The sequence below is a fragment of the Heteronotia binoei genome, chromosome 3, assembly GCF_032191835.1.
Source record: "Heteronotia binoei isolate CCM8104 ecotype False Entrance Well chromosome 3, APGP_CSIRO_Hbin_v1, whole genome shotgun sequence".
NCBI lineage: Eukaryota > Metazoa > Chordata > Lepidosauria > Squamata > Gekkonidae > Heteronotia > Heteronotia binoei.
In genome coordinates, this window is record NC_083225.1 from 87,915,810 (window position 1) to 87,937,928 (window position 22,119).

Genomic DNA, 22,119 nt, shown 5'->3' on the forward strand with positions numbered 1-22,119 from the left:
TAATAGAGGCATTTAATAAAATATGACCCCAGCAATGATTTTTCAACTGTCCTTATGTTTACTGTGGTGCTACAGTCCAGTGTCAATTGTCAAATCAAGTTTAAACCGCTCTATTATTTGTTTCCAACAATGAAATAGTTTTGTTGATACAAAAAAATTCTACAGAAAAATTCCCCTGTAACTGACAAAAGGGCATCTTTCAATATATAACTGTAATGGTGAAACAGTAAAGAAGTTCCAAGCACTACCCATATGATTTTCCATGCTTTCAAAAAAGAGAAGATTCTTCAGTAGTCATGGCTGGGGGTGTGCGTTTGGATCTACCCAATTGAAAAATATACCCCAAAACTACCTTATCAGTATTTTCAAGGTATATTTCAGTATCCCAAAAATATCCATGATTTTTCAGAACCGAGGGGAAAAAATTCCTGGATATATTCGGGAGTTATTGGCAAATCCAGTATAAAGAGCCCCAGCTGAGCCGATGGGGAAGGTCTCTCCTGCAGTTCAGCTGCTTCACAGGTTCTCTTGGGCAGTCTGCTTTAAATTGGACTGCCCCAAATAGCCCCAGCTGAGCAGGCAGAGAGAGTCCTTGCAGGCTTAGCTGCTTTGAGCTCTCTTGGACAGTCCCTTTAAACTGGACTGTCCCAAAGAGCTCCAACTCAGCTGCCTGTCAATGTTTTTATGGCTTTGATGCTGCTGCTGCTCCTCCCCCCTTTGTTTCTTCTCGGGTCTACCAGACCCCCCAAAATTCAGGATTTTCACAAAAACCCTGATCTGAATAATTTACTGGTATTGGGTTCTGGGTTTTTCTGGGAATACCATTTTTTTCCGACTTCAACTGACCCAAACTGAAAATTACCGGGGGGGGGGGGGGGGAAATCACACACCCCTAATCATGGCTTTATTTTTATAAAATCACTGCAATACAGTTTTAGCTCTAGATTCAGAAGACTGGAATATAAACTGGGGTTATATTTTCTAAAACTGGATTTAAAAAAATTGACTTTTTAATGATATGTTTTAAAATTGTAAGTTCCCTTGAGTAGGGCTCAGAACAGGCAGTATAGAAATGTCCTAAATACTGTTTTAGATCAAGGGTCCCCTTCATGGTGCCCATAGGTACTACAGTGCACACTGACACCTTCCCTGGTGCTCTAGATGTGCTTTTAGAAAGTGGATGGGGCCAGGTGGGGCTTTTGCCTACAAGGCCTGATCGGCCACTGGAGATTTTATTGGCTGGGCAGATTTTTAAAAATACTGCTTTGGCAGCAGCTGCCACCACAGCACAAGGAACTTTTCTGTATGACTGAAGATAAGCTGCAGCAGTCATTTAATAGCTGGTTCCAACTCTAGAAGCAGACATTTTATGTCAACCATGTTGCTGCTGTGCCCATCGTTCTGTGTCAGAATTAAAAAAATTAATGCAGGCTCAAAATGTTTGGGGACTCCCCCCACCCCCGCCCAAAATCCTAAGAAAATGAATTCAGGTGTATCCCTCTGAAATACTGGCATTATATTTTTGATGTAGAGCAGAGCAGTTCAGAAAATCTTGTCTGGTGGTACATGTTGTTAGAAAGTGTTCTGCATATAAAATAAAATCATACAACACCTACATCAGGGTTCTCCAATGTGGTGCCAATGAGCAGGACCTTTGCAAGGCAGGGCTTGTTTATTATTTCGTCTTCATTCAAATGAAAAAGGTTGTTCATGGATACAACAGCAGCATAAGCCACTGGGTGCTCACAGACACAAAAGATTGGGGACCCCTGAACTACTTTGCCTTGCTAATAATATAAACTGAATATTTCGGATTAAAAATAAATCCAGAGAAAATAAGGATATTTTCTCATAGATTATTTAATTTACACATTCCAGATTCCAAAGGTGCCTCTAAGTGTTATTCAAAAATATTAAGTGTTACATTTTACTAAAAGCAGATTTGGTTAAATTTTCAGGTTATTAAGACTGAAGAACTTGTGGGGACATTAAACATCACTGTATATTCTACCCTGCCCAGTCTCTAATGATGCAAAATTTGGGAAACCTCAAATATATTCTTCTGGGTGAAAACAACATGAAAACTTTCTAGCAATTTTCAGCCCAACCCTGAATACACCACCACCGGAGGAAACCCTAATGTGAACAGGCCCTTGCAAAATTTGTGGAATGAAACATTCACCGCGTTCTACCTGTGACCACTAGTAATTTCAGAGTTTCCAAACAAAATGAAAAAAAAAAACATACACAAGATTAGAGGAGTACATGGACACATCAAGAGACTGAACTTTCAAACACTTCTATATTTCTAGCCAACAAAGAAAAGGAGTTATTGAAAAGAAACAGTAAGAAGCAAATAAAGATGCATTGTCACTTGACAGGTTACTTACATGCACAGAGGCCATTGGGATTAAGACAGCATGAAAAATGTACAGGGGTAATTGAAATATGGCTTGTAATATATTAGTAAAATAAAAAGTATATGCACAAAATAAACTTTCACCATGCAATATTCTAAACACAAGGCAAATAAATCACATTAAATGACAAGCATGTTTTACAAAAGTTTGATCTGGTCTATGTTGCAATTACTATAATTAAAAGAGGCATAATTTAATATGAAAGGTATAGAATTTGAAGAACTCCTAATAACAATGGTAGAAGTTTAATATACACATATATATTTAAATAGATTGCAATATACCTTTACAATTTATTTCAAAATTTAAAACATAAGGAAAAGTAATATCCATAGCACAGGATACTAGTAGACTTGGACTTGGAACAGACTTTTGGAAAATGGAGCCTTACGGCTAGGAGTTCTGAAATAATTAGAGCAAAAAATAAAATTCAAGTTGTGGTAATATTTGGTAGAAACCAAGAAATGCTGGCAATAGATTATCCATTGTAAACAGAGACAGGACAAACATAACTATATCGGATCTAAGTACAGATTTAGTCCCACTTTAGAGAATGCTTTCATTTGTTACCTATTTTGCTTGTTTTATTATAACATTTACATCCTGCCTTTCCCTATGATGCTTACAAATTGTTGTATCAAAGCCATAAAATTAATGATTCTTAACAATACTCCATAGAAAACCCTATTCCTGCAGCTCAAGTCTTGTTGAATGCCCTCACAGACATCATAGCCTCACGGTGCTTTTTACAAACTATCAAAGATGATGCCCTCTATACCACCTCAGGGTACCTATCCCATGAAGTTGAGGCCATTTTCAAAAAGGAAAAGGCTCACCCAGGCAAACAGTCCTCAATGAAAAGATGTCTCAAATGTGACAACCAGTAAAATGTAATGGATGCAGAAGGACACATGGAGAGTAGGGATGGGCCCAAATCAATCCATGAATTGTGATTTGTGCATGAATTGGGCTGATTCGTGGTTTGTTTCGAACCAGTTTGTTTGCTCATGCCATGCCTGAACTGGAAAACAAACCACCTTTTCCCCCCCTTGTTGTTCACTTGGTTCGTTTTTGCGGTTCGTTTTCTCAGACAGCCTGGTACTGATTCAATCAATTCCTAGGCAACGCTGGGGATAGACTTCTGGGAGCCCTAGAAACACCCATAGCAGTTGTCCATAGCTTGATTGGCAGCTCTGGGAACCAATAATGAAGCTCCCATTCTGTTCTATAGGAGCAGACAACATGACTCCACTGCTTTCACCTTGTTGCTCGAAGAGAGAAGAGTTAGTTGTCATGAGAGCCGATGCTGAGCTTTTCTGGAGGTACCTGCTTTGGGGGGCTATAATTTGGACATTCAAAATCTAATCTTCGCCAAACTTGGAAGGCAGGTGGAGGAGAGCCTGCTCAAGACTCTCAGTGAGTTTTACACCTCCTAAACCAAATGAACCAACAAACCATAAACTGGTTCGGGCATCCATATACACACAAAATGAAACAAAGCACCAGTTCAGGCACTCAAACAAACCACAAACCATTCTGTGCCCATCTCTAATGAAGATTAATGATCTCCATTTATAGTAAAGTTTTGATAATTTGATAATTAAGAAGGCAATAGCACGCATTCTCTTTTCCTCAATGTGGATTCAGCCATTTGACTGTGCCAAGGCTGGCTATTGAAAGGAAGAGGTGGAACAACAGGGTATGAAGGATTTAAGAAGGCTGTAGCTTGGGGAGTAGTTTTAGCAGCTGTTTGGTATGCCAGTAGTTTTGATTGCTGAAACAACACTTAATTATCCCTACCCTACTCCTCAAAGGCCATAACCAAGTGCCCTCAGAGGATGGTTGCAGTGGCTCCACATTTCAGGAGAGGTTTAGCTGCCTCCACTTGTCTTTAGGAAGGCTCCTTTATTCAAGTAGACTGTTCCCAATTGGTACACAATTGTTGTAGGAATGGAACCATTCTCTATGCTTAAAAACAGTGAATATCCTCTCAGTCGGCCACAACACAAGACGAAGGCAAGGCAATGACACAAGATTAAGAATCCTAATGTAGCACTCAAAAGTAAAAGCAGTATGATACTTTTTGCTAGGATCAATTAAAAGGTCACAATACCCAATGCACCATCAAAAACAAACCTCTACCTTGGTCAATGTGAGGGCTACTACAACTTTACTTCTGCTCTGGCCTTATAAAGGAGCCATGCATTCTGATTAGTGCTAGAAATCCAAGTTTCAGGCTTAAATATTCAAAGAGAAATACCATTGTTACTTCTAGGTCATGACAACACTTGGGTGCAACACCCTATTTCTTTTGCTCTAATATGGTCTAGTCTAATTAAGTCTTCACCCTCCCCAAATTGTTACAAACTACAGACTAAATAAAACAAGGGTACAGTTGTACCTTAAAAATTAATAAAATTTAATCCATCATTGGTCTGCTCTTTATTTTGCTGCCTTACTAACATGATTACTTACATGGAATCAAGTTATGGACTGTGGAGCTTTTCCATTATGCCTTGAATTGACCCCCCCTCCCAGTTTTTGTATGTTTTACTGAACCTTTATCTGAAGAAAAGTTCTGAGAAACCTAAAAGCTTACTCACTACTTGGTGATATTTTAATTGTTCTAATAAAAAAGTACTGTATTATTACCACCCTTGGGGATTTTTTTCTAATTGATCAGCACAGGCTATTTACACTTTTTAAAGTCATAAAATGTTATACATCCTCCCCCCCCCACCACTGAATTCAGTTATTAGAAAGTATATGATTCCTATTTTGCCATGTATCAACATTTGGATATTTTATAAGAATGATGATCTTAAATTCATAAATATCCTTCATATAAGGCCAGAAATTATGATGGAAACCCACCCCCCCCCAACAAAAAAAATGAAATTTTTTTTAGGACTATCCAGTACAAATTAAGCCTGCTCCAGTTTAAGAGGGAAAATTGTACTTAATCTTTGCAGGTGAAATTAATGGGATTTAAAGTGCATAATTTGGGCTAACTATGTCCTTGATGTTTGAATAATCTGCAATTCAAATTTTACTGCTTGTTTTTAAAATAAAGATAACTTGGACTCTCTCAGTTTCTGTGTTAAAAAGGTTTCTTTAGGGTGAAACTATTTTTCAAGGAAAGGAAACTTGCTTCACTAAAGTAAACTATTAGCAAATTCTTTAATTATATAATATCTCAAACATTTTAGTCTCCTCTGGAAAAACTGCAATATTTTGCATTACAGTTCCTCAAATTAACATCCACTAATAGTGTCTTTACAAGCCTGAATTATATTTGGAACAGTCCACCTTGAGACTGATTATTCTGCTTTATATTGAGAGCTAATACAGTGCATAATGGCTAGGAAACTGGGCATATTAAGAGTCAGAGGGGCAAATTACATGTAATTTGCAAACAAATGCAACAGTGTGGTTACAAGGGTTAGACACCAAAGGAATTAAGTATTACAATACCGTTTCATTACACACTGCTGTACTATACTGTATTTTAATATGGCAATAGACATGTAATTAACATTAAAAAAGATAATACAATAGACTCATAGGTCAGTCTTCATTAACAGAAGGCACTTCTGTCAGCAGAACAGAACTTTTCTGCCTCCCCTCTTGTGCTGCAGCCCAACATGTTTCTCAGCTACTGCTGCGTGACAAGGGACCCTTAAGAGTAGCGCAATGGGTCCCCACAACTTTTACATAATGAACAAAAAAGTAACATTTTTGTAGATCTTGTGAATATAAAAATTCTCAAAATATATGCAGTTTCAGTAAAAGGTTTACAAATTAGATAATAGTTCTGAGAGAGTTTTATTTAATTAAATGGGTGGAATGTCCATAGTCAACACTATAGAATTCTTTAGATTTCCCATTGTCCTACCCTACTCCCATCCAATCTTCTCGCAAATTCCATCCTAAATGACAAATTCATTCCCAATTTCCTCTTCCACAAGGAGATTCCTGAGATTTGAACAAAGTTGATGCACAGATTAATTCATTCCCAGGCACAAAAATCCCAGGGCATGTGAAGAGGGGAAACTGGGCACCATCATCATCCCCGGTTTTCTTTTCCACAAATGAGCCTCTTTGTTCAGGAGGCAGTAGGGTAGGAAGAGTGGTTGCCTGATATCCCTTCTTCACAGTAGCGTCCCCTTGTGACATTTTGTCCACTTTTGAAAATCTTAGGGAGATGGTAAATGTTCAAGTTCACAATCCGGCTTGCAGTTCATAGGATTCTCTAATCTATGAAAATCCTCAAATTCTGCCAATAAATCTCATTCTGATGCAGTAATCAAGAAAGACAAATTATTATATATTAAACAAGTATATACTTTGTTGAAGCTCCAGAATTTGAAATAGTGACATGAAATTTCTGGACTGGATATATGTCAAATCAGGTGATTTTGCTCACTGTGATGGATTACATCAATTAACCTGAGGTAGATGCGGCAAGTTAATTGTGAGTAGTACCTTTATTTTCTGAAAATTCAACTGTATATTTATGGAACTGCCAAAATATTAATATTTTTAATTAATCTCACAGAAAATTTTGCCCCAGATGGAACAGAATCTTCCCTACATCCAACTACTGCCTATGTTTTCCTATGAAATTATTTTTGAACATAACACATTTTTATTTAGATGCTTACACTCAGTGCCATTGATTAAACTGAAGGTTTATTGTTAGATAACAAAAAAGGCAGCAATCTTTAGTAAGCTTACAAGAGCATTATATTGTTCTCACCTGCATTGTGCTTTGCTAAGTATTTGTCTTTATATTGCTTCTTTTTCTTTCCAAACCAAGTACAGCTTGCCTGTTGCTCCTGTTTAGTCTTCTCCATAGCAATACAAGCTACTCGCCTTGCAAGTGAAGAGGAAACAACTATCAGATTGTTATTGTGGACATATTGGAATCCTTTTGAATAAAGCAGTATTTGCAATTACAAATACCAATCAGATTTTTTGAAACACCAAAATGTGGTAGACTCACTTTATTTTAGTCAGTAGGATTAAAATTAACTTCCAAGGTTTTATATTAGAATTTTAGACAGCTGTATTTTAAAGTACTCGGTATATCCCAGGAGCAACCACTACAAATAGGAAATTGCTGCTTTAAAAAAGATAGCTGCAGCTTTTTTTTTAATTTTTATTCAACACCACAGAAAGGCGAACATAAAATAGAATTGCATACATACAAAATAGTCAAAAAAATCATTCTTAAATATATGTGTACATATATCCTCAGAAACCGATAGACAAATTATAACCAGATATTTCAAATTAAAACCAAAAGACCTGCCCAAAGCTAACCATATTTACAATAGTAACAGAAATTTATAACTCTCACATTTCAAGAGCAAATTTACATAGCAAGGATCGTTGTCTAACTTTTCAATTATTGGAAACCATTTTGCAATAAACTTTTCATGGGCCATGTAGGGATCTATAGAATTAAACCTGATGCTATTTTTTCCCATGGCCATATGGTCCCAAATTTTGGAAAACCATTGATCAGCACTTAAATAATTATGGCTTTTCCATGTGGTAGCTATGACAGATTTCGCTGCTGTCAGCAGAGTTACCAACAATGAGCGATGCCTATAGCTGCAGCTTTTGAGGCAGATTATGGCTGCAGTGTGTGTGGCAATACCATTTTCCCTTCAGAGAATGTGGCAGATGGAAGGTGTGCGACTCCTCAGTGTCTCCTGTTGACAATATGCTCATGAATATTTTAGCCAGAAGTGAATGAACATCCCCCTTTCTCAGAATTCCAGGATAAGCAGAATTCACATCTATACCTTCATTCCCTTGGTTCATGAAATGGCAATGTGTGTATCAAGCCTAACTTGTGTGTCCTCTACAATTTAATTGAGGAAGGTTCTGACTGGATGTGGATCACCAAAAGCTGGATGGGTGTTGTTATTTAACTTGCATTGGTGCTCATTACTACACATGGGATTCAGTGCAATATAAGCTACAGTTTGGAATTGAAAGGGGTGGCAGTGGAGGTCTGTGATGCATGCATGGATACTTTTTTTTCTTTGCAGATATCCACAACTGACCATAGCCAATGGCTACATTTTGAGAGGGGCAATAATTTGTACCAATTTTCCCATTCTCACAACAGACTCTCAATGCTGTTCCTGATTCCAAGGAACAAAATGTGAGGATCTAATGGGAAGAGTAATTGGCAAAAATCACTGCCAGTCTTGAGAAAATGTAAAGGCATTTCAGTTTTCTTAACTGATTGGCCAATATCATTTTTGTTAGATGTATCTGAGATGGAGCCCAGAGAAAGGCAGATTCTGTTGATGGTTTTACCACTGTCCAGGGTCAGGGATGCCTCTTCCTGCTCGGCAGTGGACTCAGGTCAGCTACAACCCCGGACTTGTTCCCATGAAGCAAACTTACCCAGATCGCAGGGAGCTGTGGGGGCCACAATGAAGGTGGCAATGGCAACAGGCCAAGCAGGGAAAGTCAGGCCCACTGCCCTGGGATCCACCCCAGCAGTGGCCATGGCAATTTCAACATGGCTGAGGGCACCTGAAGCCCCAGGGAGAGTAGGGTAGCAATGACTTCAGAGGAGGCTCCATGCTCTCTGCCACAACTGTGGAAGCCCTGGGCATAGCACGCAGAGAAAGCACTTCAAAGGGATCCTACCATGCCTTGTTCACTGGTGACAGTAGGCTCCCAGGCAAGCCCAGGGAGAAGCCCTGTCTTACTGGGGAGTGGGATGGGACAGACTTCAGGGTTGGCAGCACTGAAGGAAATGTGGGCAGACCCAGCAGCAGGTCAGAAAAGGGTAGAGGTGAGTGGAAGCCTCTTGGGTCCTCTATTGTCCTCAGCAGGGCTCAGAGTGGGGCAGGCTTGACCCACAGGGAGGAAGAGGAAGTTGAGAGGAGGGAGCTGAAAAGGACCAATGGGGACATTAGGAATGAGGAGGAGGCTAAAGGGAGAAGGCAACAAGGACGGAAATAGGAATGAGAGGACTATAAAAGGTAACTCCTATCAGTAGGCTGAGGAGGAGCACGAGCCAGAAACCTCTGCTGTGCAGAGGAGATTTCCTGGCAGAGAGGAGGAGGACTAAGATATGCAAAACCTCCTCCCCTCTCATTCTTAGGCCTAGGAATTCCTTAATTGGGTCAAAGCAAAACAGTTTTGCAGAAGGTGGTGTTTTCCAGGAGCAGCTGTGTGTTGTGATACCATTACATGACCTCATGCCTCCCTGATCTTAATTCTTCCATCTCAACTGGTCCAGCTCAGGTCTTTAAGGCTGCTATGACACCTACTGGTTTAATCCAATGCACTGCAGACACAGTGGGAAAAATATCAGGCATTTCTGCTCCTGAAACTAAGCAACTACAGTATAGTCTAGATAAAGAAAAACAGGTTGTTTACCTGTAACTGACGATCTTTGAGTGGTCATCTGTGCAGTCACACACTGGGTTTTGCACCTGCACCCAACCCTCACCAGGAACTTTAAAATTTTTTAAAACTGACCACTTCTAGGCAGGATTTACCTCCGCTCTCAGGAGCAGGCATCTACTGAATATGCCTAGAATTGGGGTAAACCAAGCTCCCACTCAGTCTTTTCTGAACACCACCAGGAAGTCTCATCAACATAAGGTAAGTGACCAGGAGGTGCCAGCAATGGAGAAGGCAGTGTGTGTGTATGACTGCATAGATAATCACTTGGAGATCATCAGTTACAAGTAAGTAACCTGTTTATCTTCTTTGTGGTCTCTGTGCAGGCCACAAACTGAGTGACTAGTGAGCTGTAAACAGCATAAGATGCTGGGTGTTGGCATCTACCATAAACCAGGGAGTCAAACACAGGAAAGAGCAGAGTCAATAGAGAGCACTAATCGAAGAAAGCAACAAAACTTTATTGCAGAACACCAACAGAAACCAGTTCAGGTGTGACTCCACACCTCAAATGGAAAAACCATGTAACCAATACCGCAATATATTTAGTTGCATAATAGAATGTATTTTAAAAAAACAGATTAAGTAAGCTATTCAGTCAGTGAAAAATGGATTTATGGACTGCTTGACTAAAACTGGCATTCTTTCTAGCTTTCACATCCAACACAGTCTGCAGAAAACATGGAAGATGAAGACCATGTAGCTGCTGTGCAAATGATCTCCAGAGAGACTCCTGCCATAAATGCTGAGGAAGTTGCTACAGCCTTCATTGAATGAGCATTAGGCAGGCATGGTAAGGGCTCACCAGCTAGCTGATAACACAATACAATGGCAGAAGAGACCCATTTGGAAAACTGTTGCCTTGAGATTGACAGGGTTTATGGGGTTTAGAGTAATAAACAAACAAGTGAGTGTCTTTTCTAAAGGGCTGAATCCTAGAAAAGTAAAAGGAGAGGGTGCAACAAACATCCAAAATATGGAGGGCCCTCTCACCATTATCTATCGGCTTGAGGAAAAAAGTCGGTAGGGTTATGGTCTGAGATAAATGAAAGGGGGAGACCATTTTGGGGAGGAAGGAGGGGTCAGGTCTCAATGCCACTCTATCAGGATGAAACTGTTAACAGGCCCCTCTTTGAATGAACTTTCCTTGGGGCTCTTAAAGAGGAAGTGGTCTGCCCTCTCTTTAAAAGACCATCTTTGGACCTGGCCGTATTGGCAAACTATTGACTGGTGTCCAACTTGCTTTTCTCAGGCAAGATTATTGAGAGAGCGGTGGCAATACAACTGCAGAGTTTTCTGGATGACACTTCCGTATTAGACCCAGTCCAAATCCAGTTTTTGCCTGGGTCATGGGATGGAGACAGTATTAGTCACCCTCACAGATGACCTTCATAGGCATCTGGATTGGGGCAGATTGGCAGTAGTTGTTTTTAGACCTGTTAGCCACGTTTGACATGGTTGATCACCAGTTACTGATCCATCACCTCGCCGATGCTGGGATTCAGGGGTCTGCCTTACATTGGCTCTCTTCATTTCCCCAGGGACAAAGGGTAGCACTGGGGGAACAATTGTCCTGAAGGCACCTACTGGTATGTGGTATGTGGAGTGCCGCAAGGTACTGTTCTCTCCCTGATGTTTTTTAACATCTATATGTGCCCCCTTGCCCAGAGGCATGGGCTGGGATGTCATCAATATGCAGATGACACCCAGCTCTATCTGTTGCTGGGCAGCTGGTCTGGCTCTGAACTGGAAAATCTGGACCAGGCGTTACAAGTTGTGGTGGGGTGGCTCAGGTTGAGTCATCAGAATCTGAATCTGACAGAGGTCCTGTATCTGAGTCAGGGCAGTCCGGAGTGGGGATCTCAATCCCCACCTTTGATGGGGCACCATTGGTGCCAATGTCAATTAGGAGTTTGGGAGTGCTCTTGGACTCCTCCTTGTTGATTGAGGCCCAGGTAGCAGCCACTGCCAGGTCAGCCTGTTTCCATCTTCGGTTGATTTAGCAGCTGGTTCCCTTCCTCAAAGGACCAACTTAGCAACAGTAATCCATGCCATGTTTTAATGCTTTTATATATTGTTCTAGAATTTTAATTGTTTTGATCATGCCATATTGGCTTTGTAAGCTGCCCCCTGAGCCTGCTTTGGCAGGTAGAGGAGTATAAATTGAATAAAATAAAATCAAAATAAAATGAGTGGTGCGGTTTACCTCAGTTCCACGCATGCTTAGTAGATGTCAGCTCCCCTGAAATTAGGTAAATCCTGCCTAGGCCTATCTTTTAAAGTTTCCCAGTGAGGGTCTGGCACAGGTGCCAAACCCAGTGTGTAGCCTGTACAGAGACCACCAAGAAGATCCTTACTTAAGATGATCTAAACTCCTCAGAATTATACAAATGAAATAAATATATACAAATCAGGCAGGACACACCCAAGACTTAATGTTCTGCTCTGGCCTGGTGATCCAGGTATCAGTGAAATCATGATATAGCATTCATTGTGGGCACACCACAATCCTAGAAAGGCCTGATTAGATGCTGCTTAGGCTGTCTCTGCAAGGCTGGTGGATTATTTATGTTGATCCTCCTCTAGAGTTTGATGGATTCCATTAGTTTCCACAATTCTCTTAAGCATGTATTCACTAATGGGGATGGATATGAACTGCATTTTTGCAATTCGGTTCTTGGCTGAACCATGGACCTATACAAACCGGGAGGCTGGTTCATGAACTGAACCGGCTTGTATAGGTCTGTGATCCCTGTTTTGTGCTCCCCACTGTTTCTGATGGGGACCAGAAAGCAGGGATTTAAATGACAGGAACTTTTAAACCACTGCTTTCTGCTCCCTGTGGAAAGTTACGGAGAACAGAAAGCAGTGCTTTAAATGGCTTGGAGCTCAACTCAAGAAAGCCCCTTTAAACAGCAGAGCTGGCATAGCAAACTGCTCTATGTGGATCAGCTGTTTAAAGGGGCTTTCATAGGCAGTCAGCCCTGCAAGAAGCACAAAGAAGTAGTTTAAATGGCTACTATCCATTTAAACAAAACAGCTGGGTTTTGTGAAGAGCTCAGCTGTTTTTCATGCAGAGCAGAGTGTTAAAATGCATAAGAATACAAACAGGAAACTTGTAAGGACTTGTATGGGGGATCTTACTTTCCCTCCTCCATTATTTCCTCTGTTCCTTCTCTGAAAGCATCCACAGCCTCCCCCTTTTCCTGTTTCTTTCTCTCTTTCCTACCGACTAGCCACCTTGAACTGCCCCACTGTCTGCAGCTTCCCATTCTTCTCTCCCCAGAAGAACTGCTGCATGGTGTTGACTACTGGTCTGGGCTGTGTTGTCTGCTGGTCTTGGCTGCATCCACTTGCACAATGTGAACTCACAACCTTGTGAGAGACACTTCACTTTCCCTTGTATTCCCCTCCTCAGAGTGTTTTCTCTTTTCCTCAGCCTGGCATTGGCCATATCGTCACATTTCCTTGCTTCCCCCTCTCCTTCCCACCCACAAGACAACAAAAAAAAATCTGCCCCTTATATTCAGCTACATTTATTATTTATTCATTTCATTTATATCCCACATTTCTTCACAAGCCTGAGGGTATGTAACTGGCTCAAAGTCATCTAGTGAGCTTCCATGGCAGACAGAGGATCCACATCAGGATCTTGCTCCCTGCCACTCAGCTGTTTGATTTAAATGGCTGGAAGTCATTTAAACTACCTTTTGCTCCCTGCAGGGAGCAGAAAGCAAGGGTTTAAATAGCTCTGAGGCTGGGACTGGCTTCCCAAAAAAGCCCTTTTAAACAGCTGATCCACGTGGATCAAACTGCTCTGTCAGGATCAGATGTTTAAAGGGGCTTTCTTAGGCAGCTAGCTCCAGTTTGCTCCATGTGGCTCAGTTGTTTAAAAGGGCTGCCAACACTGCCCAAGAAAGCCCCTCCAAACAGCTGAGCCAATGGGAGCAAACTGCTCCAGTGGTTCATGTTTAAAGGGGCTTTCTTGAGCAACCAGCCCCAGGCTCAGAGCCATTTAAACCCCTGCTTTCTGCTCTTTATTAACCACAAGTTGTATCAAAATTCTTGAAAATTCATGGAAGTTCTTCAGTTCATGAACACTGTTCATGAACCACCTGAAGTTCATGATGAACTTTAGTTCATCAGTTGGTTTGTTTTTGCTAACACTAAAAGTCATTCTCTGAGGAAAACAAAAATTGGTTAGAAATGTTACTATTGCACCAGCTAAATATTCTTATGTTGGTAAGGTCCTCATCCTTGGCATACCAAGAAGCTGAACTCTTTGATGTAGTGCACAAGGCAAGTGAAGTGCAATAAATACAATTTCAAGACTAATCCAATGGAAGGCCTGTGCCAGTAATGGCAGTGAAAAATCTCCTTTCTAGAGAGCCAGTTTGGTGTAGTGGTTAAGTGCGTGGACTCTTATCTGGGACTCTTATCAGGTATGATTCCCCACTCCTCCACTTGCAGCTGCTGGAATGGCCTTGGGTTAGCCATAGCTCTGGCAGAGGCTGCCCTTGAAACGGCAGCTGCTGTGAGAGCCCTCTCAGCTCCACTCACTTCACAGGGTGTCTGTTGTGGGGGGAGAAGATATAGGAGATTGTAAGCCTCTGTGAGTCTCTGATTCAGAGAGAAGGGCAAGGTATAAATCTGCAATTCTTCTTCTATCATTTTTTTCCTGTGCAATACTATCTGATAGAGCACTTCAGTGTGGTTAAGGAGCTGTCTTTTCCACGTGAACTAGCTGCCATGGATTGCTTTGCAAGGCATTTCATGCTTCATGCTTTGAAATCTAGACTATTAAGGAAAATGACTGCAATCACCAATTTACTGCATTCTTGCATCCTGTGGTTAGGTAAGAATTACACCCTTCTACATGACAAGTTAGAAGATTGAGTGGGCTGTTGGAGAGCATTATTTATGCTTTTTGGAGCATGGGGACAATAATACTTCTTCAGGAGGAGACAGTGGTTTTGCAAGTTATCAGCAAATTAGTCTTTGGTTTAATCTATACCATTCAGTGTCTGCTGCCTCTTTATTTAGAAGGTAGTGGGAAAGACTCTCAAATTCCCTCATTATTCTGGCTTCCAGCCTGTATTTGGGATGGCTTTAGTGGTTTTGGTAGACAGTCTGCCTAAAGGGGACCAATGGAGATACCACATTATTTATATTCCTGTTTTTTCTGGTGGTTTTTCATATGGTTAATCATCCATTTCTTTTGGACAGCTATAATACTTCTAGTAGCAACTAGTTTCTTTCATAGAGGAATGCTGAGAGTGGAGGATAAACGGGGGAATATTTCTCTACCATAGAGGAGTTGTCTGCCTGGGTTTTTCAGAAACCCTATTGCAGATAGCTCTGCCTGCCTTTTGTTCCATCAACAGTCCAGGGATATGTGTGCACATTGTGGGCAGAGCCTATCACCACAGGATACAATGATAAACTGGCCCAACAGCGAATCCAGTTGCTGACAAGGAATCTAGTTTAACATTGCTTTTGCAAAATGTTTAAAATATGAAGCAAGTTTTGATACATCCATTGTATATTATTATTACAGTTATGTTATTTTTATAGAACCACAACTTACCATTCCTGAAGCTCAGGAGAAGGAATGAGGCCAGCAGTTCCATTTTTTGAATTCTCTAGTTTACCCTGCCACCAATTATGATCATCTTTGCTAATAATCTGGATAATATCACCAACTCTAAATCTGATTCCAGCTTCTTTGCAGGGAATAAGGTCATCTTTTGCTGGGTCATATTCAAATTGTGCTCTTACGTATATCTATAAAACAGGAGTTTGATATACTGCAATGTTAATATAATTAAACATGGTGGATTCAGACTTGATTTGCTGTCTAGCTGCACATAGTTCTTATGTCCAAATTTATGTTTTGGAAGCAAGAAATGATGGCTGAAAACAAACAAAAAAGCCAGAAAGAATCATGCTGATTGTGATTACGATACCTTTAAATCTCTAAGATTAATGTTCCACCTGAAATTCTATTTCAGTTTTTTGGGAACTACTACTTTGTTCATGTGAAACTATTCCTCGTAACTAAAAACATGGAAGAGAAGTTTATATATTAATCTAATATAGATTACTTTTACATTTATTTCTACTAGCAAAAACTGTATAATACAGAAGCTTAAATATGACAAAATAAATAGTAGTAGATATTACCTTGTGATAAACAAATTATCAGGATTGCTCCACATCTTTAAATATATGTGGATTATGATTGGCATGCGTTGTACTGTAACTAAACTAACCCTTTCTTATTCTGAATTGCCAATGTAGGTAACTTTGTTTTAATGATAGCCAACACTATTTCAAAACAATTTTTTGCAATTTTGTCCATCCCTCAAGGTCTCTATACATCCATAAAATTGCGCCCCCATTGATGAGTGGATCCCCAGGAATAACATACGTAGGTTGTAAGTAGGGGGCTGTACTGAGAAGGGGGAATTAATAAAAACAACCCTCCTCCTCTGTGAGTGAAACAGCCTACATAAAAAATGAGATAGGATCCAAATCCTAACCATTATCTGTACATTTTCATTACATTTCATTACATTTTCATTACAATCCATTCTAAGGAATACATCAAGCAGTAATATGCACATTCCTTTTTTTTGTTTCAAATCTAGTGGAATATCTATTTTTGGCCTGAAAAGACAAGCTGTCATCATTAATTTACTTGTAAATCTAGAAGATGACCAAATGAAATTAAACGTTTTATTGAAAATTAATTATATTAGCAAAAAACCTATCATATTCTTGACTGAAGACCTAGTTTGAAAACACTGAAATATTCTGTTTCAAATTTCCCTAAAGAAAATTCAGGCCCCAAATCAGATGATGCATTAAAAAAGAATGACCTACAAGAATTAGGGCACAAACTGGGTTGTATCCCACCACTTTCCTTAAGTGCAACACATTAGAGCATGGCACAGCCCATCAATGTTTTGATGGAAAGAGTAACCCTTAGCTGAGAGGCAGGATGCAATCCACTACACTGTAAAGTGCAGCTGGCTGGTCAGACACAGGCCCCAATTGTTGCTGAAAAACCATACTACTGCTGGTGACCGAAACAAATAATATCAGCTATATCTGCATTTGATGATCACTACACAGATGCTTAGATCCAAATCTGTGCAGCACTGAGTTCCAAAAATGGGGATTAGCATTTTCTTTATTTAATGAATTACAGGTACTGTATTCAAATACATGACAAGTTCCACCTCCACATATGCAATCAGAAAAGAAGAGAGGACCATATTAAACTCACATACACATTACAGTGACATCAGTAATAAATATCTTTTTGTGTATAACTTCTGTGGGAGAGGGGCTGTATTCCTTTTGAGTAAATATGGTCTGATACATGCTAAACCTCTTGATGAGTGACTGAAATGAGTTTAAAATATAAGACTAAGTTGCCTAGTAGTTGCCACCAGGCCTGGCTGTGATGGCACCTCTCTCAGAGACTTAAAGTCTCTCAGAAAGGGTCCTGCCCCATCGCTCTTTCTTTTATTAACAGAAACCAAGGCTTGAATGCTGTCAATACTGTTGTGCTTATCTAGCAACAGTCAATGAGGCCATTCATTTCTTAAAGGTACACACACTGGTTCTATTATTTTGTAGGGCTTTATCCCTGCAATCTATTTTGTTTAGATTTCAGATTTTTCTGAAAGCCTGAGGCATTTTTTAGGTTTGTAGAAAGATCTGTCTTGTCTGTTCACAGCTCCAGTCTCTGGATTTCAGTATCTACAGATGGGACTCAGGGGTGGCCAACAGTAACTCTCCAGATGTTTTTTGCCTGCAACTTTCATCAGCCCCAGCCAGCATGGCCAATGTTATAGATATAGTGATAACTGAAGGACCCACAAGGACTCACCAGTAGGAATGTCATTTTCTCTTCCTCTGTTCCTTTTCCCTTCCCTGAAAGCCCACATAGCATTTCCCCTTTTCCTGCTTCCTTTAATTCTCCCCACCCACTAGCCAATGTACATTCAGTTTTCCCTCACCTTGGCAGCTTTTGCCTGGGAAAACAATAGCTATGTTGCAGAGTGCCAGCTGCAGGACCAGTACTAGTTGCATAGTGCTTGCTACTGGGTCAGGCTCAGCTGCACAGTGGGGAACTTTCAAAGACTTGTGGGGGCACCTCATATTTTCTGCATCACCCTCCCCACACAATTTTTTCCTTCCAGCAGCTCCTATTTCCTCACCTTTCCCTGCTTCCTTGTTGCTTTCCACCCACCAATCAATGCTGGTGGAATGAGCTCCCTGAGGAGGTTAGGGACCTGCGATAGCTCGTACAGTTCCGCAGGGCCTGTAAGACAGCGCTCTTCCACCACACATTTGTTAACTAAGATCACAGGCTACAACACACTTTGAAACATCTGGACCACCTCTAGCATGAATCTAAGATCTGTTTCTATATACAACATCCAACTGGAACAGCAGAACAGTAAAATGTGATATAAAAACAGATTAGACAGCTATCCATCTTATCAAACAGATCGCCATCCAAAGATTAATATAGCACTTGAAATGCTTTGATTTTTATGATTTTATGTTTTTATGTCTTAATGTACTTTTATGTCTTAGTGTACTTTTATATTTCATGTATATACATGAACATGAAGGCCGCCCTGAGCCTGCTCTGGCAGGGAAGGCAGGATATAAATCAAACAAAACAAAAATAAATAAAATAAAACCCACTTTTTATCTGCCCTGGACTTCTGTCTTTTACTGACAGAAACCAAGGCTTGAATGGTGGCAGTATCAACAGTTGTTTCTTGAAGCAACAGGCAGTACTATTATTTGGAGGGTTTACACCAATGGATTTTTTTTTATTTCAGATTTTTTTCCTGCAAATCTGGGGCTTTTCTTAGGTTTGTAGACATATGACTTGTCTGTCCATGGCCCCAGTCTCCAGATTTAAATATCCACAGATGAGGCCATGTTAAGAATTAGATATATTGATACTTTCAATACACAGACAGGGTCCAGAGAGATATACACAAAAGAGCTGAATCCTGTTAACCTTTTCTTTTCTACAGCAGCTTCTATGACCCCAGAAAAGACAATGATGGAGATTTGGCAACAAGCCATGTGGTTGTTTGATTATCCTTATCAGGTTAAATTGCCCTCGTTTTCATTCCATTCTGACCTGGATAGCCCAGACTAGCCTGATACTGTCAGATCTTGGAAACGAAACAGGATTAGCCCTGGTTAGAATTTGGATAGGTTGGAAGGAAACATCAAACTACTTCTGTACCTCTCGTGCCTTGAAAACCTTATGGGGTCACCATAAGTTGACTGTGAATTGATAGCACTTTTTTACCAGCACCATCCCAATAATGGAGCCTCTTGCACTATTAAAAGATGGATGAGGAGATGGGATCTCACCTGATCCCTCTTCCTTACTGCAACATCTCATGCTATATGGATATCTGTCCAGAGAAGTGCCCTAAACCTAGAAATGCCCAGGGCTGGCTGTGGCAAGGTGAAGTTGAGAAGGTCCACTGTCATTATTCATGCTTTGTAGCATTCAAACCTTTGCATAAAAGGAAGGGGCAGCAACTGATTTTTTTTCTAGTGGCACTCCACATGCAATGCTACCTCAGCAATATTTTTTTTTGGGGGGGGGGTCCAGGAAGTGTTGGAGACCTGTTGCAAGGAGAGAGGTGTGTAAGCAGAATCACATGTACCTTTTGGATTCTAGCCCTCATTTAAAAAAAGTTAATTTATATTTCCACACCAGCTGAAAGAAGAAGAAGAAGATATTGGATTTATATCCCGCCCTCCACTCCGAAGAGTCTCAGAGCGGCTCACAATCTCCTTTACCTTCCTCCCCCACAACAGACACCCTGTGAGGTGGGTGGGGCTGGAGAGGGCTCTCCCAGCAGCTGCCCTTTCAAGGACAACCTCTGCCAGAGCTATAGCTGACCCAAGGCCATGCCAGCAGGTGCAAGTGGAGGAGTGGGGAATCAAACCCGGTTCTCCCAGATAAGAGTCCGCACACTTAACCACTACACCAAACTGGCTCTCCACACCAAACTGGCTCTCTGGTCATTTCCCCCCGATGTACTTTTTCTTAAAAACAAAACAGAAAAACAAACACAGGTCCTATGGAACTGGGACAGGCTGTATAACCTTCCCCTCTTAAATCAATCCCCTATGTAGGGTTCCCAGGTCCAACTCAGGAAATATCTGGGGACGCTGGGGGTGGAGCCAGAAGCAAGGTTGTGACAAGCATGATTGAACTCCAAGGCCATCACATTTAAAGGGACTGCACTCCTTTAAAATGCCTTCTCTCCATTAGAAATAATGGAGGATAGGGCTCATAGAATTGGACCTCCTGGTCCAATCTTTCTGAAATGTGGGGAGTTTTTTGAGAAGAGGCGCCAGATACTATGCTGAAATTTTGGTGGAAAAGGAAAGGTCCCCTGTGCAAGCACCAGTCATTTCTGACTCTGGGCTGATGTTGCTTTCACAATGCTTTCATAGCAGACTTTTTACAGAGTGGCTTTCCATTGCCTTCCCCAGTCATCTACACTTTCTCCCCAGCAAGCTGGATACTCATTTTACCGACCTCAGAAGGATGGAAGGCTGAGTCAACCTTGAGCTGGCTACCTGAAAACACAGCTACTGCCGGGGATTGAAGTCAGATTGATTCTAACTCAAAAAATACCCCAGAGCCCCCAGCTACCCACAGATCTATTCTCCGCTATACCTTATGGGGACCAGTCTCCAGAGTGTATAATGGAGTGCCCAGTGGACATTTCCCTCACCCCCTTGCTTTCTGATAACCCAGGAGGAGGGCTTCCAAACCAGGGGATCCCCTGCCCCCAGCTGAGGATTGCAAAAAATAAGAAACAGGTAAAGTGGGAAACCAAACAAGCAACAGCCTCCGTGGTAAAAAAAAGTGTCAACGACAATTTGGAAGTTTTGTATCAAAATACTATAATAAAGTCTCAAAAATACAATGTATGTAGTCAATTAATACCAAACATCATTTTGAATTACATGGAACAAATCCAGTCTGGAACAGATAATCCAAATGTGCACAGTCCAATGGGTAAGTCTTTCAAGACTTGAACCAATCACTTTTTACATTCATATAAGGAGGAGACCTTCTGTTGCAATGCTGAAAATTGACACCATAATTTAAAAGTCCATCTTGGTTCCAAATAGCAGCTAACGAGCAATCCCAGAATACTGTGGTCTTGTTTTGCTGTATGCTTTATCTAAGCTTTCTATTTCATATAGCATAATCTCACCATCCAAAAATTCAACTCTGTTCTCTTCCCAGTGCTTACCAATTTCCATTTATGGTGTCAATTTTCAGCACTGGAACAGAAGATGCTCTCATATGAATGTAAAAAGTGACTGGCTCACATCTTGAAAGACTTACCTGTTGGATTGTACATGTTTGAATTTTCTGTTCCAGGCTACATTTGTTCAATGTATTTCAGAAAGATGTTTGGTATTAATTGACTACATACAATGTATTTTTGAGACTTTATCACAGCATCTTGATACAAAATTTTCAAATTGTTTTGAGACTTTTTCCCCCCATGGAGGCTGTTGCTTGTTTGGTTTCCCAACTGGGGATTGACAACTCCACCCCTATGTGCTTATTTACAGCAAGGAAAACAATATTAGCCTGTATCTTTTCTGTATCCACTGCAATGGAAACTGCAGATTTGGGGGGACAATGACAATTTTTGAGTTGAAAAATGGGAAAAGAGAGAGGGCTAAGTAAAAAAAGTTGGAGAGAGGATACAAGAGTGTGTGTTTTGTGCAGTCTGACCCTAAGCTGATTTTTACTATCTTGCTTCAAGAATTAGATTAATGAAGCAAATTACTAGGGAGGGTATGAAATGTCAAATCTGCATCCATTAAAGAACAAGTCCCCACTGTGTATGCCATACCATACCAAACCTTTAATGGCATAATAGATTCAGATAAAAATACACAGAATATAAAAATTTAAACATTGGAGATAAAATCAAAATAAAACCGAGCTTACAGATGCATTCAAACATGGTCAGAATTAAATTTAAGGATGTCAGCCAGAAATTTTGCCACAGCCTCACTAACCACCCCCTCGGTATCACTCAATAAATAATAACAGGGTGGCAGAATAGACAAATCTGGAGAAAAAGAAAGCTTGCCAAATAAATCTTTACGGAGGTTATGGTATAAAGAGCAATCAAGCAATATATGCTGGATTGAGTCAGGGGTA

At 40.6% G+C, this 22,119-nt stretch overlaps 1 protein-coding gene across 20 annotated transcripts in view; it reads right to left on the reverse strand.

Moving 5' to 3' along the window:
* CASK (calcium/calmodulin dependent serine protein kinase) overlaps positions 1-22,119 on the reverse strand; it is a 382,103-nt gene that overhangs the window by 41,926 nt on the left and 318,058 nt on the right. For all 20 annotated transcript variants that reach the window (XM_060234164.1, XM_060234158.1, XM_060234148.1 and 17 more), the window contains 2 exons: positions 15,448-15,644; positions 7,180-7,295 (listed from right to left, as the gene is read on the reverse strand). In XM_060234164.1, coding sequence (XP_060090147.1) covers positions 7,180-7,295; positions 15,448-15,644 — 313 coding nt within the window. The remainder of the gene's footprint in view (positions 1-7,179; positions 7,296-15,447; positions 15,645-22,119) is intronic.